At 43.1% G+C, this 23304-nt stretch overlaps 1 protein-coding gene across 15 annotated transcripts in view; it reads right to left on the bottom strand.

The window, feature by feature from the left end:
• Positions 1-23304, bottom strand: part of Eif4g3 (eukaryotic translation initiation factor 4 gamma 3) — a 219345-nt gene that overhangs the window by 111323 nt on the left and 84718 nt on the right. For 6 of the 15 annotated variants that reach the window (XM_055610875.1, XM_055610876.1, XM_055610868.1 and 3 more), the window contains 3 exons: positions 12530-12625; positions 11053-11166; positions 7794-7826 (listed from right to left, as the gene is read on the bottom strand). In XM_055610875.1, the coding sequence (XP_055466850.1) occupies positions 7794-7826; positions 11053-11166; positions 12530-12559 (177 nt within the window). In that variant the 5' untranslated portion in view covers positions 12560-12625. The remainder of the gene's footprint in view (positions 1-7793; positions 7827-11052; positions 11167-12529; positions 12626-23304) is intronic. The other 9 variants (XM_055610865.1, XM_055610869.1, XM_055610866.1 and 6 more) reach the window with 3 other exon arrangements.

Genomic DNA, 23304 nt, shown 5'->3' with positions numbered 1-23304 from the left:
GGGCGCTCATATACAGTTGAAACAGTTGGGCTCTAAGTATGGATTGTTGGATGGTACATATAGTACCTCTCATAAGATACAAAGTGATAAACCACAAGAAATCTATTCATTTCAAAATCAGACTTGGTGAGTGAGACCTTTACCCAATACACTACTATACAGCACACCTTTAATCATAAGAGAAAGGAGGCATTCAATTTCTTCACAAAATCACTATCTCCTATTCAAGAAAATATCTTTCTTCTATCCTCAAGACTAATTATATCCTTTAAAAAAAAAAAAAACCAGGCACTTATTTGTGTGTATAAACAAAGTTCCTGCACCATCTGAAATATCTACTCAAACTGTACTGAATTAAGACCTTACAAAGACTGGCTATCTGGAGCTTATCTATCCTTAAACATACAGGTAGGCACATACACACACATGCATAGGACTAGATACACACAAGCAAACAAAACACCCCCCAACACACACACACACACACACACACACACACACACACACACACACACACGCAGACACACGCAGACACACGACTAGAAAAGCTGTGAGGGTGGGAAGCCCAAATACAGGTTAAGTTTCTTTTTTACACTCCTTCCTTATTCATTCAATGGTATATGAATTCTATTAATAGTGATGTGAGAAATGTAGGCTATTTTTGAGATGTGTGGGCCACCATGTCAGTAAGCCACCAGTTATTAAAAGAAATGTAAGAAACTTGGGCAACGAAACATGTAACTGCCTGTACTTAACTGAATGCCAGACACATCGGTCTTTCTTTTGACTGACTCCAACATAGGAAATCTGCATCATCTATCCCCTCATCAGCTGTCTATCCCTACAAACCACAGTTACACCTAACCCTTCTGTGTAACTGACAATTCTCAAAAGTTTCTGAAAATTGCTGTGGTGGTCTGAATAGAAATGACCGCCACAGACTCATATGTGTATAGATGTTTGGCCCATGGTGAGAGGCACTATTAGGCGGTGTGGCCTTGTTGGAAGAGGTATGTTACTGTGGAGGCGGACTGTGAGGTCTCATATATGTTCAAGCTAAGTCTAGTGTGGCACATGGTCCCCTGCTGCCTGCAGATCAAGAAGTAGAACTCTCAGTTCATTCTCCTTTACCATGTCCTGCCTGCATGCTTCCGTGCTTCTTGCCATGATGATGGACTAAAGGTTTGAAACTACAAGCCAGCTCCAATTAAATGTTTTTCTTTATAAGAGTTGCCCAGTCCTGGTATCTTTCCACAACAACAGAATCCTAACTGAGACAAATGCCATCACATGTCAAGTGATCAGTACCACGTGCAGCCAGGAGCTGCAGTAGTGAAAGGTGTAAAGAGGAAACATCCATCACCACAGAAAGTTCTAACAGTGCTGCCAGAGAGGGCTGCATCAGGTAGAAGAGAATGGCCCCCGGGACTCTGTCAGGAAGAAGTCCTCTAAGACTTCATTCTTGATTGTAATATAGCTTGGGAAGGGACGGGAGAGATGCATCAATGCTTAGGAGTGCTTGCTGCTCTTTCAGAGGATGCTAGTGTTAGTTCCGTTACCAGCTCCCATTGCCTGTAACTCCAGCCCCAGGAGGGTCTGATGCACTCTTCCGGCTGTTATACACATGTGGCTTGAGTATGCGCGTATGTGGTGGTGGTGGTGGGGGAAAACAGATGATTATATGCCAAATATTTTAAACTTTGAATGCCCACATAGCAAACCAAGGATGCTATTATCAAGCCTCTAGGTCTTAGCCTTTATGAATGTATTTTACCATTTTGTACATAAGAAAACTAGAGCCCAAGATACTTTGTAGTGAGGGTAATGAGCAGGTGCCACTTCGGTGTGACCCATCAAGCACATGGCTCCCACCACTCTTCAGCACTCTGTCAACAAGACACGGATGTAAGAGTGCCCATCGCTGCCACTCGTTAACTCAGCTCGCATGCCTGCTGTGGCATCCTAGTCACGTCTCCTAAACTTTGCTGTGCCCGAGGGTGGCCTCAGAGACAGGCGTGAAGCCCTTATTTACTTTCCTTTTTAAATCTAAAACACTGTCCACAGTAATACAGACATATCAATAGTACACTTCCCAGTAGAGAAACCTGCAAACCTGTGATGAGAGGGGGCGGACCACAAGCCAACTGGCTTTTCTCTAGCAAAACAAACCGAGCAACCACAGGAATGCACACGTTTCGGCATTCCTCCACAGTGCAGCCTGCCCACCCGACTTAGCTAGCGTCCTCTGCTCACACCGAGAGCCAACCACTCTGAACATTCAGCACTTGTCAAAACCACAGAAACAGAGCACGTAATCACCTGCAAAGTGATTCTGTGCTGTGAACATGCTGAGATACCAACTTCCGGGTTTTTACTCTTAGTCAAAAGAATGTGGGCCGGGCATGGTGTTGCACTCCCTTTATTCCAGCACGCAGAAAGCAGAAATCGGTGGGTATCTGTGAGTTTGAGGCCAATTCATCTACAGTGAGTTGCAGACCAGGGAGTGCTACACAATGAAGATCCTGTCTTTTAACGGGAAGGAAAAAGAAAAAAGAAAAAAAAGGCAAAAGACAAACCACAAAAAACTAATACTTCATCTCATTGTGAAGCCTAAAAGCAAGATGAGGAGAGTAACACAGGGTACTCCAAGTTTTAACTGCACAAATTTCAATAATCAAATACACTGAAGAACTCTCATAGGCAGAGCTTAAACCCAGACACTGGACTGAGCTCCTCCCAGTAGGGCATATTTCTGCTCTCTCAACTCCTCTCTCATCACCCTGAGATTTTCCTTTCTTTTCTTTTTCTTTTTTCTTTTTGGTTTTCAAAAGAGTTTTTCTGTGTAGCCTTGGCTGTCCTGGACCAGGCTGGCCTCGAACTCACCAAAATCCGCTTATCTCTGCCTCCCAGAGTGCTGGGATTAAAGGCATTCACCACCACACCCAGCTACCACCCAGGGATCTTCAAACAAGAAGGAAAGATAACCACCATCTTTCTGAAGTGGCTCAGCATACATTTGCCTCTCCCTCAGGAGAATAGGGTTAATGCTAAAAGTTGTGCATTTACAAAATGAAAGGATAAATAAACCTAGGTCAAATGAGGCCCTGCCTAGGCTGATCCGACAGCATGCTCCGTGCCTTGCTGGAGCAGGGCCTGACCTCACAGGGCTGCAAAGTTAACTCCAGTGTGCCAAATACAGTTAAGGATCTTGTAAACAAAAGCAAATCCAAGAAGCAGATCCCACAGCAGTTTCTTGGCTCCATTAAGAACAAACAAAATGTTCAATATTTAAAGTCTTGGGATTGCTGCAATTCACAAAACTCCATTTTACACAGGAAAAAAAGTATAGTTTCTAACTACATGGGGAGATGTCTTTTTTCATAAGGATCCCGCCAAATAGTTCCCAAATGACAACTCACTTGTCCCCTTTCCATGTCTACTTAAAACACCAAGCCACAGCAAGGTAAACATCTGCCACACATTCATAGGGAGACTGATTTGCACAACATAGAAGGATGGAGATATAGCAAGAAAGTACCTACCTATGAAGGAGAGACAAGAAATCTAATTGCTAAATCTTGGGGTGGGTGGCTTGGGAAGACTTCTTAAGAATTTCATTATATCCAAGCAGGGCACGGTGGTGCACGCCTGCAATCCCAGCACTCTAGGAGGCAGAGGCAGGTGGATCTCTGTGAGTTCGAGGCCAGCCTGTTCTACAAAGTGAGCCTAGGACAGCCAAAGCTACACAGAGAAACCCTGTCTCACAAACAACAACAAAAGATTTCAGTGTATACTCAGGTTAGCTCACAGCTTGGGATCCACTGGCCTCAGACCCCCTAAGCAACAGGGCTACATGAGGCGCCTGATCAATTCCAAAGCTAATTCTCTTTGGGGGGTGGTGAGGGTGGGGGCTGAAACAGAACTTCACTCTGTAGCCCTGGATGTCCTGGAACTATGTAGAAAGTTTCAGGCTATCCTTAAACTCACAGAGATCTGCCTGCATCTGCCTCCCAAGTGCTGGGATCAAAGACGACAACACTGTTTGGCTTTGAAGCAAAATCTAAATCTTGCTTTAAACATATCTGATCAAAGCAAACAACCAGAGATGAAAAGCAATTTGTGACTTGAACTTCAGCCTGAAGCACAAGCCCCCAGGACACAAGGACAAAGATAAAGACGTAGTTTTGTCTTAAATGTGTGTAACTTGACTTTGTCCCTAAAGAGCTTTCACTATGCAACTATCCATGTCCTGTTCTGTGTAATGAACACTTGCCCCTCGTCAACTCTGCAAAGCTATGTCTCTACCTGATTCTGCACACGAGAAGAGACACACAGACTCAAGTCTCCAAGGAGAAATGTCTTCACAGGAACGTCTAGAAACAGGTTGGGTGGAACTGACTGGCGGTCAGAGGCCAAAGATTGTTACACATACGGGAATTTATACATTTTCCACAACTGATTACCCCACACGTATTCTCGCTAGTGAAACAGACTTCCTATGGAGGCAGAGAGCAAACTTTTCCTTCTCACTGAGGTACACTATCCCAACACTGGTCCAGGCAGATCCTGCTTGGGACTGCTGCTTCTGTCCCTCCAGCATGCCACAGGAACCACTGCTGCTGTGGGAGCTAAGGGGACTGTCCTGTTTTCTGTTTACAGGGTTTTATCAGGTAGGTCTTGACTCCACAATTCTCCTACTAGGCCTGGCTCAATCTTCCTTATTCACTGAACTTTATGATGTAGAATGAAAAGACTCTAAACGGCATTGAACTACAATCAGCAGGCACCTGGCTATTGGCATTCATGAGTAACACTCTAGGTTCCTATGTGGCAACCCAGGAACTCATCTCCAAAAAAAATGACTCTGAGAAACTATTTTCCCCGAAGCCGAAGCTACAGCTTAGTTAGTAGCATTCTTTCCTAGCATAGGTTCAAGCTCAAGCACTATGCAGACCAGGTGTGGGGCACCTGCTTAGAATCCCAGCACTGGGAGGGTACAGGCCCGAGAATCACAAGTTCACGTCATGGGCTAGTGAGCCGGCTCAGAAGGTAAAGTGCTGGCAGTGAGTTCGAGCCTGAGGACTCGAGTTTGATCTCTCAGATACAGTTGGAGGTGGAAGGAAAAAACTGGCTCATACATGCACCGTGACACACACACATCCACATGCAGATATAAATAACTTTAAAAGACAAGCAAAAGGTCATTCTCAGCTATACAGTAGGTTCCATGCCATCTGACATAAAGAAACAAAGACCTTTTTTTTGCTAATGAATGCAACCCAGAGGAACACTTCTCTATTTAGCAACAGAATGGTTTAACAGATTACTTATCTTGTAAAGATAACTTTATATAGTTTGAGACTTTTTTTTTTCCAGCGATCAAAAAAGGCGGTATTCTTGTAAATATATCAGGAAGAAAGCTTTGACAGCCACCAATAACACCTCCCTAAGATGTATTTATCACACAGGGGGCGATGGCCATTGAAGTCAACCTTATGTCACAAAAGCATCTGAGAATATATCACATACTTCATGAGAAAGTTTAGAAAATGACTGCTCATTCTCAAGAGCATTTTACAATCCACGTTTGTAAGCACTTGATGCGGTGTCCCAACTTCAGGTCACTGCAGCTGACTCCAGTAGCAGAAATACAAGGCCTTCCAGTTTCTGCCCTACTCCTCAGAACAGAAAGTGTTTCAGAGTAACCACCTTAGAGACACTCACTCTTAGTAAGTGGGGCCAACACCAACAGCACTGCTTTGGTTTCAGAATTACCCTCGCATGTGTAATCTGTACTTCATACCACCTACCAAGAGAGAAGAGCGGCCAAAGGCAATCCTAATTACTGCTACTGGTCTTCCCTGAGAAAAAAACGATGTTTAAGAAACACAGAGGTGAGTGAAGATACTCAACAGTATCCCTTACCAAGGAACTCAAAGGTGTTTTCCCTCTTTCCAGTTAATTCACAAAACCCCATGTCCTTTCTTTTAACTCTGCTACTTGGGCAGAGATGCCTTAGTTTCTCTCTTAAAAGTCTTTGGTTTCATCCTGATTAAAACATAAGCTTTGTCTCTACAGACTTGAATAAATTCTTAAAAATTATATTAATTCTGGAGATGGAGGGATGGCTCAGTCAGTGGTTTAGAGCACTGACTGCTCTTGCAGAGGACACAGGTCTGATCCCAGCACCCACATGGTAGCTCATAGCCATCTATAACTCCAGTTCCAGGAAACCCAATGACCTCTTCTAGCCTCCAAGCACAACAGTACACAGGTGGTATAGCCATACATGCAGTCCAAATATATATATCAAATAAGATAAATCTAGAAATAATTATACTGTATTAATTTTATCAACCCTAAAGGAACTGTATTTTTAAGTAGTAGCAGGCTCATGTTCCAATGCATCCTGCTGACCATTTCATTTGTATTATCTTATTCTTCACAGTCTTTCTTTTTGAGGCATCATTGTCAATCCCATTTGAGAGATGAGAAAACTGAAGCTGAGGGCAGTTTGAATAACTTATCCAGAATCCTCAGTTACCAATGGGGATGAAACCTATACCTGGCTAGTGCCAACATTCCAAAGTCTTTGTAGAAGTGTATCATCAAGCTGAAAACATACCCAAGTTGCATAACCAACCCCCCCCCGCCCGCAGAAAACCAAAGAATGGTCATCCATGCCATATCCAAGCTTAGAGCACATCAGAATTTGGTGACCCTGTCTCCTCCAAATTGTTAAGACAACATTTTAAGAAAAAGGGTTTTGTATCAATTCACTCAATATAATGAAAGATTTAAAATGAGGCAACACCCATTTAATAAGTAATAAAAATCCTGAACATAATACTACCATGGATAAATGCAGGAAGGGTCCAACTCATATTTCTCAACAGTAACATGCAGATTAAAAACACCAGTAAGAGTAGTGACTGTTCATGCTGTGTCAGGTGCGGTGTGCCCCTACAACTTGTTTCCTGTTTACACAGCGGGAGACTGAGGCTTAGAAAGAGACTTGCCCAGTGCAGCTGGCCACATGCAGTAGAGCTGTTAAATCTGAACCCCAGCGTCTGACTCTAACCTCGGCTCTTCCTCCTACACCAAAAAGACAGTGTCTCAGCGCACTCCATGAAGTGTTGGAGTGGGGACAAGGCAACAACCTGAGGCTTTGTTTCTCCCATCAGGTCACCTTTAGTACATATCTGCAAAGTAATCCAGAACTGGTTTCTGATTTTTTAAACTTAATTCCTATAATAGTCTCATCTTACAGAATAATAGTTAAACATTCGGATTAAATAAGGTATATAAAGAGTTCTATATAGCAAATGAATGTACTTTGTTAATCAATTTGTTATGAGGAGTAAGTTAGTAATTCACACGTGGCTTTAGAAATACTAATGCTACTCTAGACATCAGTATCAGTTACAGCGGGATGTTAACAGCAACCCTTAGAATGTTGCCTGCTCCATTAGATTAGGTTTATTAACAAAATCCATGAGGACTTAATATGCCTAACATCCCATAGCTGTCTCAATTAAAGAATCCTGTCAAGAAAAAAAAAAAAAAAGTTTTAAGCTTGCTATAAACAGAGGCAAATGGACTTGTTAAAAAACAACAACAACAACAAAATATAGTTAAACTAATAAAAATTAAAGCCAAGTCAATCTGCCCAGACAGAGGCTGTCCTTGGAAGAGTCACTAGGCTGGTCACAGAGTGGCAGCATTCTAAGGGTCAGCAGCTACTAAGCCCCACATATTAGTCAGGGTGACAGTGAGGGGCAAGGGTACAGTACCTGATGATGGGCAGGTCGAGGCCCCGCTGCAAACTGAGAGGAGAAGGGAGAACAGACACAAAAGGAAAGGCACAAAGAGTCAGAAACACAACAGAAACCAAAGTTACACAATATACAACAAAATAAAAGATAAAAACCCACAAGAGAAGAAAACAAAAAACGAAAACAAAAACACAATATAGCAAAGGCTTTGCTGCAGGACAGTGACAAACAGGCACCAAGATCCACCAGTTACCACCACCACCACCCCAATATCCTGTCATTCAGAAGCTGGGAAAAAGCCGTTACACTATTAGCACCTGGGTACTCTCTCATAGGAATAGCATAAACAAATAAAGCCTTAAAAAAAAGGGTGTAAAGGGAAGTTTGAAACACTAGGTGGTGTATTAAAACAAACATGAAAATAAAATATGCTTTATGAAACTGTATACAGTTGGAGGACACCAGAAATGTTTTTAGCTTACAAAAGCACAATAGATACTTATGTCCACAGGAAATGGAAATGCATGTCAAAGAATAGACTGAAATTTTCCTTAAATTAAATGAGTGTCTGATACAGACTTGAAGAGAGAGAGAATGTGTGTGTGTGTGTGTGTGTGTGTGTGTGCGCGCGCGCGCGCGCTGAAATGCACTTAACTAATAAAGCTAAATAGTAAGTAAGTCAAACAGCCAGTGAAGAACAGCGGTTCCTAACATGATTAGTCAGAACTACTGTAAGATGGAGGAAAATGGAAAAGAATACAAAATTTCAACTCTCCTGGCAACTAGGAGCCAACCCTGGAGGCCTACTGAGAAGCGGCTTGCCTAGATACGCAGCTCTTGAAAGAAAAGGGGAGCTAAGTCTTCTGTTGTTTCTAGCAGTTGACATGCACTTCCATTTGGCCTATTAGAACAATATCTCAGTCAGGATTTAAAACAAACCAAAACAATCAAATCCCTAGAATTAAATAATTTATCAGCGCAAAATCTGGATCCTAACAATAATTTTAACTAAAAGAGACAGAGAACCTCCCTGAGTCCATTGCAGGCTATCTTCTTCAGCAGTAAAAACACTCCGAGAGCAGTTCTGGAAGCAAACCACCAGGGCTTTCATTCACAGCATTTAAGGACTACACAGTATCTGTGTCTTAGAAGCCCCTATGCCTTCACAATCCCAGAGGAGGCAGGCCACAGACCGGCTGACACTTTTCTTGGCTTAGCATTTCACTCATCCACAAGAGAACTGTGCAGCTCTGAAACTTTCCTCTGCACTATTCCATTCTGAAAATGTCCAACAGTGCTGAGGAGCCCAGTGTACAAAGAAATCTGCCTCAGAAGCTGCAATGTCACCAAGGGTTTGGAAAAGCACCTTGATGCTCGGTGCTTGCTCAGGGTGTGTGAGAAAAGCCACCAAATTTGGCAAATCGGCTTTTCAGAATGACAGAAGGTGGTAACTAAAGGTCTTCTAGAAACGTCTCCTCTTCAAAGAAACTGAGGTTTTAAAGTTGTAGTTTTTCATTTACGAGAACAGAATATATCATTCCTCCTCTATGGACACCAAGTTTCAAGATTAAGTAATACCATCCACATGCCTTGAGAGTAGAGGGGAGGAGGGAGAGACCTCTGCATGACACATTTGAAGAAAACAGGAGAGCGGCCGCTTCAAACACCAAGGTGAACACAGGGGTGGCCAACTTATTACTGCTCTGCAGAAAAGTCCCATTTCCAAGGTTTTAACAAAAGAGCCCAACTTTAGACAATGGCCAAGTTCTAGGCAAGAACTACCTGACAAAAGCACACATATATCTGGAGAGAGTTAAAAAAAAAAAAAAAAAGTCCTCACTAAGGCATTGTGAAGGCGTGAAGGCCCCTGGACTACTCTACACTGGTCCGCAGGGCTGTGGGGCTGTGGGCTGTCTTCTGGAGTTTGACCAGTTTGACCCTAAGGATGGCTGTAAGCAACACAACAAACTGTAGTCGCTGCTGGCCCATGTTAAAAAGAAAAGCTTTTTCTTTTAAGCGGCAGGACTTTGAGGTGGTGAGGATTGTAGAAATAAATGAGAGCAGCCTTCTGTGAACTGGGACCCGGTGCCACTGCCGACCACCCACGCCCTCACCCTGCTGTGCAGTTGGTAATTGAGTGTGGCCCATGGAAGAGCTACAGGTTCCTACAAAACCCAGACTGTTCCCTCCAAACCAGACTTCTAATCGCTTCACTCTTTTTCTCAGACTACTTAAAAATAAACCGCAGTTTGAAGAGTTCCATCAAGAAAGTGGAGCAGACGGGCAGCTTGTCAGCATTTTTACGTGTGGAACAAGATTCTCCATATTATAAACCATACTATAGTATGCATTAACTAGAAATCCAGGCAGGAAGGGAACCTGAAAGCGGGGAGGAGTACTTGAAGCCAGTAGGATTGAAAAAGCAGATGTCCAGGGAAGAACAGAAAAGGCTACACTATGCACTGCCGGGGGCCTATTAAAGCAGAAACAGAATGGAATAAGCTGCCTTTGCCCAAGAAGCTGCAGAGCTCTCAGCGCAGCTTCACGCCTCTCCTTGGCAGTCGAAGCAGCTGGAAGAGGAAGGAGACTAGACCATGGCAATTTGGAATGGAAACGAAAAATGTAATCCTGCCAAGTTTCACACCTAACTCTACCCTCCAACACAAACAAAATAAAAGATAGCAGACCCAAAACAATAAGCAAGAATAGTCTGAGCTCTGCTAGTCTCGCACTTGCTTTGGGCATGTAATGGAATGTACTATGTGTGGGTTCTAGTAATGTGAGTGGCAATGATCACTCCTGGAGGAAATGGCAAAAAAAAAAAACCAAAAAACAAAAACAAAAAAAAAAAAACTGCAAACAGGATAGTAGCTGAAAAGTTTATGACCACAGGGAAAAAAATGGCTGATAACTACAGACAATTGCCCTTGTAATCAATTATAAAATGGGGAGATAAGACAAAAGCCTTGAAATTTATCTTTTACATTCAAATTATCTTTTAGATTCAATTCTGAAAGGGATATTCCACTTCACATTTAAAGTAAGGGGAAAAGGTGTAAAGCCCAAATTATTCCTGTCTAATTCCCAATAGAGGACCCGCCCAATTTGTTACAAACTTCCCACCGCACCTGGCAAAAACTAGCATGCCAGGCTGGACTTCCAGAGAAGAAGGAATCAGTACATTTCTGTTCATCAGCCAATATGTGGATGTGGTCAGAAATAATGTGTGCCAGAGGCACCGCTGCCTGCAAGAAGTACAGTTTGTTATATTGCTTACAATGCAGTATTTTATCCAGCCTCTTCCAGCCAAGGACCTGTAAACGGGAGTCTGTTCCAAAACCTTCCTCCTCTTCCAGTTGTCTGTGCAATGTATTGGCACTGTTCTGCTGGGCTGTCAAGAAAACTGGTTTAGAGATGCAGCTCTTCAGTCAGGTTTTGCGCCAAGCTCTAACCATGTAATTTTACTCTGACTGTCTTCCCCAATCATGAAAATGGGGGCAGGAGGGACAGAGTCATGGAGTTCTCTGCTGTAAGAGCTTCCCATGACATCCCATGCTTGACAGTAGGGACGGGGAGGGGCCTACTGAAGTGGCTCTGTTGGGATCTCAGGCCCACTCCAACAGCCAAGTATCCACATCCCCAAAGCACTCAGAGAACAAAACTTGCACCAGACACTGGGTTCACCGTTTCAGCAAAAAAAGGAGACAAGCAAACAGGCAACAAGGACTGAAGTCCCACAACTTTAAAAATGGTTCTTCTGACCACTGGGAGAAGCAGGATCTAAGAACAGATGTTGGAGAAGAAGGCACCAAGGGAGAGGAAGGCAGAAGAGGTGAGAAGGACAGTCCAGACGCTCTGCAGTCTAGATGCGCTAGTTCTTTAAGCAAGCCTCTGGAACATTTCAACATTTCAAACATCATGCATGAAATCACATGAGCAGGAGCTAATGCAATGACCTTCCTTCCTGAGCTACAAGCAAAAAAGCGGGGTTGGGGGACAAAAAGAAGATCCCTGTATTCCAAGAATACACAGAGCTCAAGTACAAAGAGGGACGTGAGGTACAATGAGATGTTACAGAGACACCTTCTGCCCAAAGCTACTCATGCAGGGAAGGAAACGACGCTAACGGGGGACAGCAGAAGCCAGAGTGCACTGTGAGACAGGATGACCTGGAGCCCAGCCAGAGTGCACTGTGAGACAGGAGGATGACCTGGAGCCCAGCTCAGTACGTGTTGCAATCCACATGAGGGGTGAACAAGGAGGATGACTGCACTTACATCTGTATGACACAGTTAATTTGCCACTGAAGAAATGAACACACCCGGGTGGATGACATGCACGTGATCATACTGTTAGAACGTGATCATACTGGTTAGAACGGTCTAGTGCCACAGGTTCGGAATCCCTACGTCCCACAGCACTCAAGCCTGAGGCTAACCAGTCAAACCCAGCTTGCTTCTAATGCCATTATACTTTACTTTTCTCATCCTGAGCAGTACGAGTAGAGCATTACGACTTTACAGGAGGGAAACCTGAATGTAACAGACTGTGTAGAAGGAGGTGCAAGGCACAGCTCTACCTTCTCCCTGAGAAATGTAAACTGCCACTGCATCTAGGTTGTTTCGAATGCAAATGCTACCCAGTGACAGTGTAGTGGCAGTGATAATGATGGCAAGTGTCCCCAAACAAAGTGAGCATTCACTAAAAGATCACAGCAGCTACAAGAAAAGCGAGAGCCGCCACTGCTGACTTACCGGAGACCGGGCCTGAGGTTGTGAATTCATTGTCTGAGGGGCTTGAGGATAGACCAATGTGGCTGGACCTGCATTCTGTCCAGAGGGATAAGGGGTCTGTCAGAGAACAGCAAAAAGAAAAACAGCATTTTTAGAAAATATGACACACCACTCAAATCCAACTTTTTTTTTTTAAGCTTACAGAAGTAGGTAGTTTGCACTATGGTCTGCATTTAGTTTTTAAAGTTTTAACTATCATAATGCCCAGCAACTAACAGAAGGACATTATGTACACCTGCTGACAGAGCTATCAGCAACCCAAATCTAAGAACAAAATTTTTCAAACCAGGAGTGCAGAGACGCTGCTGAAACTTCATCAGCTTCTAGTGTGTATGCATGCTGTTGGGGAAAGGAGCTATGGATATGGAGGCCAGCAGGGGATGGGCAATGTTTCCACAGTCTCACTCCCCAGCCAATTCCACAGGAGACAGAAGGCCAAATGATACCCAAAGTTCTTTCCTTATTCAAATGCTACTAAGTCTAGTCACAAACTGAATGGGGCAGTTACCTGGTCACAAGCATTAAATAGTCAATAATTAGAAGAAGTTGAATACGCTGACTCAGGTTTACTTTTTATCTTATTGTTTATTGCTTATTAAATATTATTTATTATTTATCTTATATAATATTATATTTTATCTTATTTTTATCTTATTATTTTCATCTTATACTACATTGAAAGGTTTGACCACATCAACTTTTTAAAAAGGTATGTGGATTTATCAATTTTAGCTGATACAGATCAAAAAGTATTTCTTCGCACATCTACAAATATGTTGAAAACCTCAAAGCTGGCATGGCAGCGTAACTCCAGATCTTGGGGGTGAAGTGAAACTGAGAATATGAGACCAGCTTGAACTAAACAGTAAATGCTGCCACAGAAGACGTAAGATGGTATGCATCAACATACAGAAACATTCTCCTGCTCAACCACAGACTCTTCAGAGCACAATGTACCACAAATGAAAAGGAGCCTATTGCTTTTCCGAGGACCATGCTAGAAATATGCTAATAGCCATGAGTGACTGACAGGTCAAAATTTTAATAATGTTCCCAACACATTGGCCAACACAGGCCACACATAGCCAACAAAAGAACATGAAGTAGCATTCAGGGACAAGCATTTCTATTCAGTACTCAGGGAACCCATCTAGCCAGAGGAACTGTCCGCATTGTTCTGAACAAAACAGCATCATTGCTTCCACAGTATTATAACATTACACTAATGATTTTATTTTTCTGTATTTTAGGCTTCTGCTTTAAACATTATATATTTACACTGAATATGTGGAAGGAACCAACGCATGCTGCATACTAGTCAGTCCTGTGTACATGTAAGACGGGCGTGGTAGTGGATGCCTTTGACCCCAGCACTCAGGGACACAGAGGGGCATCTCAATTACTGTGAGCTTGAGGCCAGCCTGGTCTACAAAGCGGGGCCAGGACAGCTAAGGCTACATAGAGAAACACTGTCTCAAAAAAAACCTCAAAAATAAAAATAACAATAAAAAGTAAAGCACAGTGTCCGGTGCGGGCACATGAATGCAAACATACACAAAGCAGAGTGTCTAGTACAAGCGCGCGCGCGCGCACACACACACACACACACACACACACACACACACACACACACACAGCATAGAATCTGGTAGAATCTGGTGCCGGCACACAAACTGTTCTATTACAATTCATCAGTGGCACCGGGTAAAAGAATTCTGCCAACAGCTATATCATGGGGCATTTGTCCCCCCGCTGGGCTATGAGCAGATGCCTCCATAGCTGTTATTTCCAACACTTAAAGATAAATTAATCCAATTCCTGATGGACTTAACTCAGTACTGTGTTTTACTAAAAATTATGCAAACACTTCAACAAAACTTCCCTTTTATTTTTCACTGTGAGCATGTGTCTTTGTGTGGTATGCGCATGTGTGAGTCTGTTAACTGCAGAGTCTAGAAGACAGTGTTGAAGCCCTGGAGCTGAAGTTACACACAGTTCTGAGATGCCCAATGTGGGTCTAGGAACTGAACCTTGGGTGCTATACAAGAGCATGTACTGATCTCTCCAGCTCCAAAACAGCCTTTTCTTGATTTTTAAACGGTTTCTTTATTCTAGGGTGTGCTGCTCCTTCCGAACGTGCTCCTGTGTCACTGCCTGCATGTGAAGGTCAGAAATTGGTTCTCTCTTTCCCCCATGTGCACCCTGGGAATGGAACTCTGGTTCATCAGGCTTGACAGCAAATGCCTTTACCCACTGAGCCACTTTGCCAGTACAAGTAGAAACAATCTGACCTGGCTTCCTAACATCAAATGCATAGAGGGCTAGGGATAAGATTAAGGAAGTACCACTTCAAGAATTATTAGTGATTTTGATAATTCTCCCTAGTGGCTTACAAAACCATCACAGGACATTCACAGGCTAAAACTCAGCATAGGACAACTACCTAGCACATACAATACCCTCAGATTTAATATCTGGTACTATAATACGAGTGAAAAAATAGCACACATCAGAACCATGACAATGACTCAGTCCTCCAAAGACAGCACAGGCGCACTGCACTCCCTGCACACAGAGAACCTAGTCCACAGGAGCTAGAGAGCACTCAGCCTTTCCTTAGCTTAATGTTTCAGTGAACTTTGGTGTGTGCCCTGATAAACTGATAACACAGTGCCCAACCACTTACACAGAACTTTTAAGCCTATTTAAACGGTGATTTCGACAAACAAAATCAGAGTTTCAGGGTGAATTCCACTGAAAGGTAAGATGAGCAAAACTCACTCAATAGTTAAAAAGACACAGGCACAGACAGACACACAGAACTAACCCGTGGAATTGAGTAGATCTTTCTCCCACCACTCCCAAACAGGCGTTTCCTGTGTAGCCCTGGCTGTCCTGAAACTCAGAGATCCACCTGTCTCTACCTCCCATATGCTGGGATTAAAGGTGGGTGCCGCCACCGATGCCCAGCGTGGATTTTCTTCTTTTACAATGGAAAACAGAAAATTTAGCCAACACAATGATGACAGAAAACACTTACATAGTCCTTGCTCCATTTTAAACATAAGTCAGAGGGGAAAAAAATGTCATTTCTCTTCTAAGGTTATTTGTTCACCTTAAATAAAAATAATGCCGAGTGGACTAAACCCAATATTGTTGTGCATGAGAATGTACACAAATATGACTGAGCCGCCAAGCTGATGACTTCCCCAGAGTTGCTGGGTAATACCCAAGCTTCAGAACGCTTGACCTCCTTGACCCCAAAATTCCATTTCTAGGAATGTACTAAGATTAAGTTCACATTTTCACAAACTTCAAATGGAACATTCTACATTTCTGAAGAGATCTTTTCTTTTCTTTCTTTCTTTCTTTCTTTTTTTTTTTTTTAATGGGGGGAGGAGGAATAGTTGGTGTAGATTTGATAGTTGGTGTAGAATAGATTTGCCTACCTCTGCCTCCCAAGTAGTGAAATTAAAGGTATGCAGCACCATGCCTGGCCAGATAGTTACTCTTAAAATAGTCAGGTACACGTGAATATATATTTATGAGGAAGAGAAACATGAGCTCAAGACCATTCTGGGCTATGAAGTGAGTTTAAGGCTAGTCTGAACAACTTACTGGTATCTTGTCTTAATTTACAAACAAGCAAAACAACCCTGTGAAAGGAAAGACACTGGACCTGCATCTAAAGGCAAAGGCCTGCCAGATGTCTAAAGTGTGGGGTTCCACTTCAACCACATCGGCACAATCCCTTTAACTACCTTAAGATTATTAGTACACAGAACATTAGTGCTAACTATTATAACTCTATGGCCCCTCTGTTGAGACCCACTTTAGTTCCTAGCATAACTGTAGTTCCTCTGTTAACACCTGCTGTTGCCTTTAGCATATCATAAGCCAGTTTGCCTCCAAGTCTCCATTTTGATCATAAGATGAAATTAAGTTCAAGTTCTCAGGCCTTCTTGCCAGAGACCAGGGTACAATTCAGTACTTCAATGCTTGCTGCTTAGAATAAAACAATAGATGATAAACGCATGTTCTGCTTGAGTTAAAGACCACAACATCCTGCTACGATCCTTACTTCCAGAATGTTGGAAAGCCCAAGAGCTTCTCTACCCTAAACCCCAGCCAATCAGCTTAAAGTGTTTGGTCTAGCTACCTACATACAACACAATACACGTGGAACACAATCAATTATGTTTAGCTTGTCAAAACGATGTAATGCTGTACGCTCCCCACCCCCTTTCCTTCCTGCACCTGGTTATCTGGTTGTTACCTGGTTAGTTTTTTGTACAAAAAAACCTGCCTTAGAAACAAACCAGCGTCATAGTCTGGCTCCGGAGTCCAGATTATGGCTCTAATGGGTCAGGTTTCGTTCAGAGTTCAATAAACTTCCATCAGTCTGAGCCTGGTGTCTAAGTGGTCAGTGTGCGGCCTGAACCCGCAACACTATTTATACACTCACATTTTCCTCTTTTGTAGATCAGAAATCCTGACTTGACAAGGCACTGAGACCATGCTTGTGTTTGTTTTGTTTCTTAAGTAGCTCTGGCTGTCCTCCAAAGAGATCTGCTTGCCTCTGCCTCCTAAGGGCTGGGATTAAAGGCACCCAGCCCGGACCATGCTATTTACATGCAAATTAACCACTCAGTCCTGAGCACTAACCACGCTGTTCATGTGCAATTTAGCCCCTCAACTGAAATTTAATGGTGGCATGTGGCCAGCAGCTAGCATTCTATTAGCACAGGTGCAGAAAGAACTAATTACCAAGCATTACTCTCCTGTCGTCGTCAACACTTTCTGTCATTACAAAGGGCTGTAACTCCACTCCTACAGCAATCTCTCTTCCTGTCCCCAAATCTGAATTTAACTCTTCATAGCGGCTGCATCAACCTAAAGCTTTATTATTTGTTCTTTGAAACAAATAATTAGTTCAGCACCATGTTTAACTTTAGATTTTTTAGAAAAGCATGTATGTGCTCATTATACATGTGCCCATGTGCACGCCATGGCACAAGAGGAGGTCAGAGGAAAACTTGGCCGTCAGTTCTTCCCATCTACCATGCGGGTGTCAGACTGAATTTAAGATTTAAGTGTTTGGCAGCAAACACTTTTACCTACTGAGACATCTTGCTTCCCCAGGCGAAGATATTTCAATAATCCAATACGACCAATATGTGATCTATCAATTACGAAAGGAGTAGATATGGGACCACATCTAAACTAGAGACATTGTTGGAATTCCTTTCAAATGGTGTCCATGACAGGTAGGTCCCGCTGTTGTGAAATCAATCTTAAGACATGCAATTAAAATTCCATAGCACAAAATTCCGAAGGACTGAATTAGCTAAAAAGTGCTGCAAGAGAAACCACAGAGAAGAGTCTAACCATGCAACGCTGGAAAACAGCTCTTCTCAGGCTTGACCAGCATTACTCTAAAACATGAAACGAGCTGATGTGATGGCACCCGCCTCTAATCTCAGGCGGCAGAGGCAGGCAGATCTCTGTGAGTTCACATACTGAGTTCCAGGCTGGCCAGTGTTACACATTCCCGTGTTTAAATAATAATGACTCATGAAACAAGTACACTGTGCATGGTGTAAATGATAACCTAGCATGGAGAGCCAATATCCTCCCTCAGCTAAGCACTAGGCAAACACAACACTGCACTTCCTTTTAAATGAATCCAGGCTTCCTCTGTCTTTCATGATGATCTGGAACTTATGTGTTATGTTGTGCAGGCAATTCAACAGGCCTGCCCTTAGGGGCCTTTAGGGTCCTGACCATGTCCTATTGCTATCACTTGGAGCCCTCTCTCAGCTTTGGTTTCTTTCCCCTTCCCTCCTCTCTGACTTTTCTCTCCTGGGAGGTGCCCATCATGTCTCTCTCTCTCTCTCTCTCTCTCTCTCTCTCTCTCTCTCTCTCTCCATCCAACAAATCTCTTTCATATCAGATCTGTTGTATGTGGCATTTTATATGCTGAACCTCAAAGAACAGAGACTCCCCAGTGTCTAAAGAAGTGTCCATTATAACAACTCCTTTCCCAGACAAATGAGCAGAGTATGCTTGTGAGCTCAGGCTTCTCAGGAGTCCTGCTCCAAAGGCAGCATAATCACATCACACAGTACACGAATCAGAACACTCGGCACAGAGGAATGCATGAGAATTGAGAGGACCTGACTAACTCCATTTTGAGACTGGGTCCAAAGTGGAGGTGGGATAAGGTGGGGGACCCACAGGAGAAAGGCAGCCAATCAGCAACTGCCCCAACATCTGGCCTAGGGCTATATGAGATGACTGTTCCTTCCAGGTAGGAACCAATCAGGAACAAACAAGTATCCCTTACCATGAACCCATCCAATCCTGGTAAGGATTACCTAACAGCAACTGGAAATCCCCTGGCTGGCTTTAAAAGGAGCCTGTGGGCTCCTCTCGTGGCCACCATTTTGTAAAGTGGCTGTCCCCTTCATGTAGGAGTCTTGCTTTCTCAAAATAAAAACACTCTTGTCAATTGCATATGTGAATGGCAGTCTCCGTGAAGCAATTTCAGACTTAACAAGAATCATAACATAAGCATTGCTACCAGTAAATATTCAGTAGCAAGGAAATCCAATAAATACATAAATACAGCTGCTATAACCTCTCAACATGGAAAAGAGAGTTCTTAGGTAAAGATTTAACAATGAATGCATCAACAACAGCATTGAAAAGATTTACTGAGTAAAAAACATGATATGGTACCTAATTGCTTTCTAGAGAATAAGAAGGATGTATCCTATTCCTGGTCTGTATTTAAATACCAAACCTCCCATTATAATGTTAACAGTAGGACAACAGTACAGGAGGAAGATACAGTGTCATTTATAAAAGAAAACACCCAATACTGGGTCTCCATTATGGCGTCCATGTCGTCGCAATACTAACCAAAATATAAAAACAAAATAAAACCTGCACAAGTTATATTTAGATCATGGCTGAGCTGGCTAACTCAACGTCACCTGCTATGTAATGTGACTCCCAGAGACACCCTGAGAATAAACAGACGTCACATGAGCAGGTTCGGAGAAAAGCTGAGTCACCCACCCCTGGCTCTCCAATTGAATTCTCAGAAACACAGTAGAAGCAACTACTATACCATAACTTTCAGGTGCTCTTCCCATTCCCACCAGTGAGTCAGCTTTCTACCATGCCCAAAATGATACCCATCATTTATAATAAAGATCAGCTTAAGTATCACAGAGCTCTGCTCCCCGTCCTAATCAATACACCAAGAGATACAAAAACAAAAACTAGCAAACTAGAGGCTTGCTAAGGCTGGCGATACACCCCCACACAATTACACCCTATCTACTTTGGAGACAACAGCCTCTAGTTGACCTGGAGGCACGATACATGACTTGTGCATTTTGAACATGACTAATACATCGCTAAAGCTTCATTACAGGGCATCCTGAAGAACAAAGCTGCTTCCCTTTCCCTGGGGATGCTCATTATATCATCAGTAATCAGCATTTGGTTCCCAATGTCTTCCTCCTCAGTCACAGGAAGAGAAGACTCCAGCAAGTGGATGGAATTCTGGAGGAAAATCACTGAACACCTGTAAAATGTTGACTACTGCAGGTGAGTGGGAAAGTAGTGAAAGTGGACAAGAAAGAGAATTTCACTGGGGAAGTTTCCAGGCAGCTTCAACAATGACATCATAGCCAGCAATGACCTTCCAGTCATCAGCGTAGGAGAACAGCATCTTGGGAAAGCAGGAGGAACATCACAAAACTCAACATGAAGTCACCCAAGCATGAAGCACTGGGGAAGAAGTACTGAGGAAGAATGAGCTGAGGCCAGAGAATAAGGTTTTAGGGCCGGAGTAAAATCCTGTGTCAAGGGAAGCAGCAATAAACAGTTTCTTCTCAATAAACAGTTTCTCTGATCTGGGTTTCTAAACTATAAAGAATATTTATTCATACTACATTAAACTTTAACTGTCAAAAGAAAATTCCAAACACAAGAACTAGAGAACATGAACCACACAGTGAGCTATGAATCAGCAACAAAACAACAGTCTTTTTTTCCAGGCGAAAAAAGATCACTTTGGATCAAGATCAAATAACCAGAAATTGAGGTGGTGGTGGTGGGGGATCACTTAGGCCAAAGGAAAAAAATAATCTTTAAAGAAAGATAAGGGGCAGGCGGATGGCTCCCTGGACAGTACTGACGATCCCCACCACCCTCAAGTTGTCCTCTGACCTCCACACACAGGCTGTGACACATGTGCATACAGGAAATAAAGTATGCTTGAAATTATAATGAAGGAGAGAGGTGGACAATGTCAAAGAATGGGAGGTGCATTCCTTGAATATTGAGTTTACTTCCTGACAGGTACATGTCTAATTAAACAAAAACTCTCTATGAACTTTTGTTTTGGTTTTGTTTTTGAGGCAGAATTTCTCTATGTAGCTGTCCTGGAACTCACTACTAGGTTGGCCTTGAACTCGCTTGAGATTTGGCTGCCTGCTTCTGCCTCTCCAGTGCTGGGATGAAAGATGAATGCCACCACTGCCAGCCAGCCTATGAATTATCCTTTAAAGTGAGAAAATATGAGGTGACTGCAGATATCTTTGTCTTGTTCCTAGTCATTCAGGTTCTGTCTTAGATAGGGTTTCTACTGCTACAGTAAACACCACGACCCATACATAGCCAGTTGGGGAGAAAGGATTTATTCCGCTTCCACTTCCAAGGCATTGTTTACCACCAAAGGAAGCCAGCACAAGAACTCAGACAGGGCAGGCTCCTTGAGACAGGAGTGGATGTGGAAGCCATGGAGGCGCACTGCTTACTGCCTTGCTCAACCTGCTGTCTTACAGAAACCAGGACCACTAGACCAGAATCAGCCTAGCCACAGTGGGTGGTGGACCCTCCCCCACTGATCACTAACTGAGAATATGCCTTACAGCTGGATCTCTTTCCTGGAGGCATTACCTCATCCTTCTCAGATTATCTACCTTGAGTCAAATTGGCACAAAACCAGCCATTTCAAGCTCATCACGGAAGACACTCACTGTGGCTTCAATTCTGTTGAGGTAGTTTCCTTCTCCTTTTGGTTCTCTAATGCTTAGAGCAGGCCACTGGGAAATGTTTCTGTGTCAGCTGAACTGATCACTGTCTGTGACTCTTTATGCTCATAGGATGGGCTGCAATAATCAGTTTTCAATACTGAATCATCCTTGCATTCCAGAAATAAATTCCGATAATGCTATGTAAATGTTAAATTAGAGTGCAGTGCATAAAAACCACTTTACAGGGCTGAAGGCATGGCTCAGTGGTTAAGAGACACTACTGCTCTTTTAGAGGACCTAAGTTTTCAGTCCCCAACACCCAGATATGGCAGCTCACAGCCACCTGTCACTACAGCTCCAGAGGATATGATCCCTCTTCTGGCCTCTGCAGGACCTTTCACTCGTGTGCACAAATAGATTCCATGCAGAAAACCTTAAAAAGGCCATGGATACATCTTAGAAAATCTTAGCAATACATCTCAATACATCACAAAGGCTCGCAGTTTATCACAAAGCTCTGAGTTTGGTGCCCAACACAGACAGGTGGGGGGAAGGCCCACCCAAAGGTATCACCTTATCTCTACCCCCATATATACATACTCCATACACAAAATATCAGAGCTAACGATTTCAGCTAAGTAGGCTACAAAGTCAACAAATAAAACGATTGAAGAGATGCAACTATCTGAAGAGAAACAGAGAAGCTTCATTTATAAAGTATTTAAACAGTAAAATAACATGCCAAAATGGGGACCAAACTAAAAAAGTGAAAGACTATAAAAGGTTGCCAACAGAGGTTGAGGAACGAGCAGAGAGATGCTACCTATTGATGAACCTTGATCTATACCTTCAATGCAATTGCCACCAACACCTAGTGACTTGCTCTCTAGAAACAGAAGGCTCATCTGAGTGCTGCTGTGGAGCCTCCGAGCACTCCAAACAGCAAAAACAATCACTGAAAAAACTAAGCTGGGTGCTCATATTCCTCTACCTCCAACTTTATCACAAATCTATAAAAACAAATCAGACTGGGGCATCCAGGAAAAAACCCTCCAATACATGGGAAATGATTCTGAAAAGGGTATCAAGACCACTCAAAGAGGAAAGGGCAGTGTTTTCAAAAAACAGTGCTGAGTGAACTAGAAATACACAAGTACAGTGGTGAAGGAGGGCTGGGGGCAGCTCAGTGCAAGAGCGGGCCCCACTGCTAACGCCCACCAACCCCAAAAGAGGATGGATACGGCATCTACCACTGCCTCCTATCACACACCAAAACTAACTCGACATGAGCTGAATGCCAAAGTGTAACTGAAACTAGAGGACAAAACCACTTTAAGACATTGGTACAGAACAATGACTTTATGGATAGGACTGTCACAGCTGCAGAAACAACAGCAAGAGCTGACAGCACTGAGGTAGAGGCCTCTGCACACAAAGGAAGCCGTGACCCAGTGAAATCTCAGTCTACAGTCTACCTGATGCACATCAGGAGACTAACAGTCCACCATAAAGAACGTAAACTCTCAAACACCAGAAAGTAACCAATTCAATCAGGGAAGGCAAGATGGCACCTGCTGTTCAGCCTTGGCAACCTTCATAAATACGTTAAAATGGAAGGAGAGAACCAACTACACAAACATCCTTCCCATGTGCACCCCTGACACCTCAGGAAAGAGAAGCCTA

The sequence above is a fragment of the Psammomys obesus genome, unplaced genomic scaffold, assembly GCF_907164565.1.
Source record: "Psammomys obesus unplaced genomic scaffold, mPsaObe1.curated_primary_1811, whole genome shotgun sequence".
NCBI lineage: Eukaryota > Metazoa > Chordata > Mammalia > Rodentia > Muridae > Psammomys > Psammomys obesus.
This window is presented reverse-complemented; position numbering and strand designations above follow the sequence as displayed.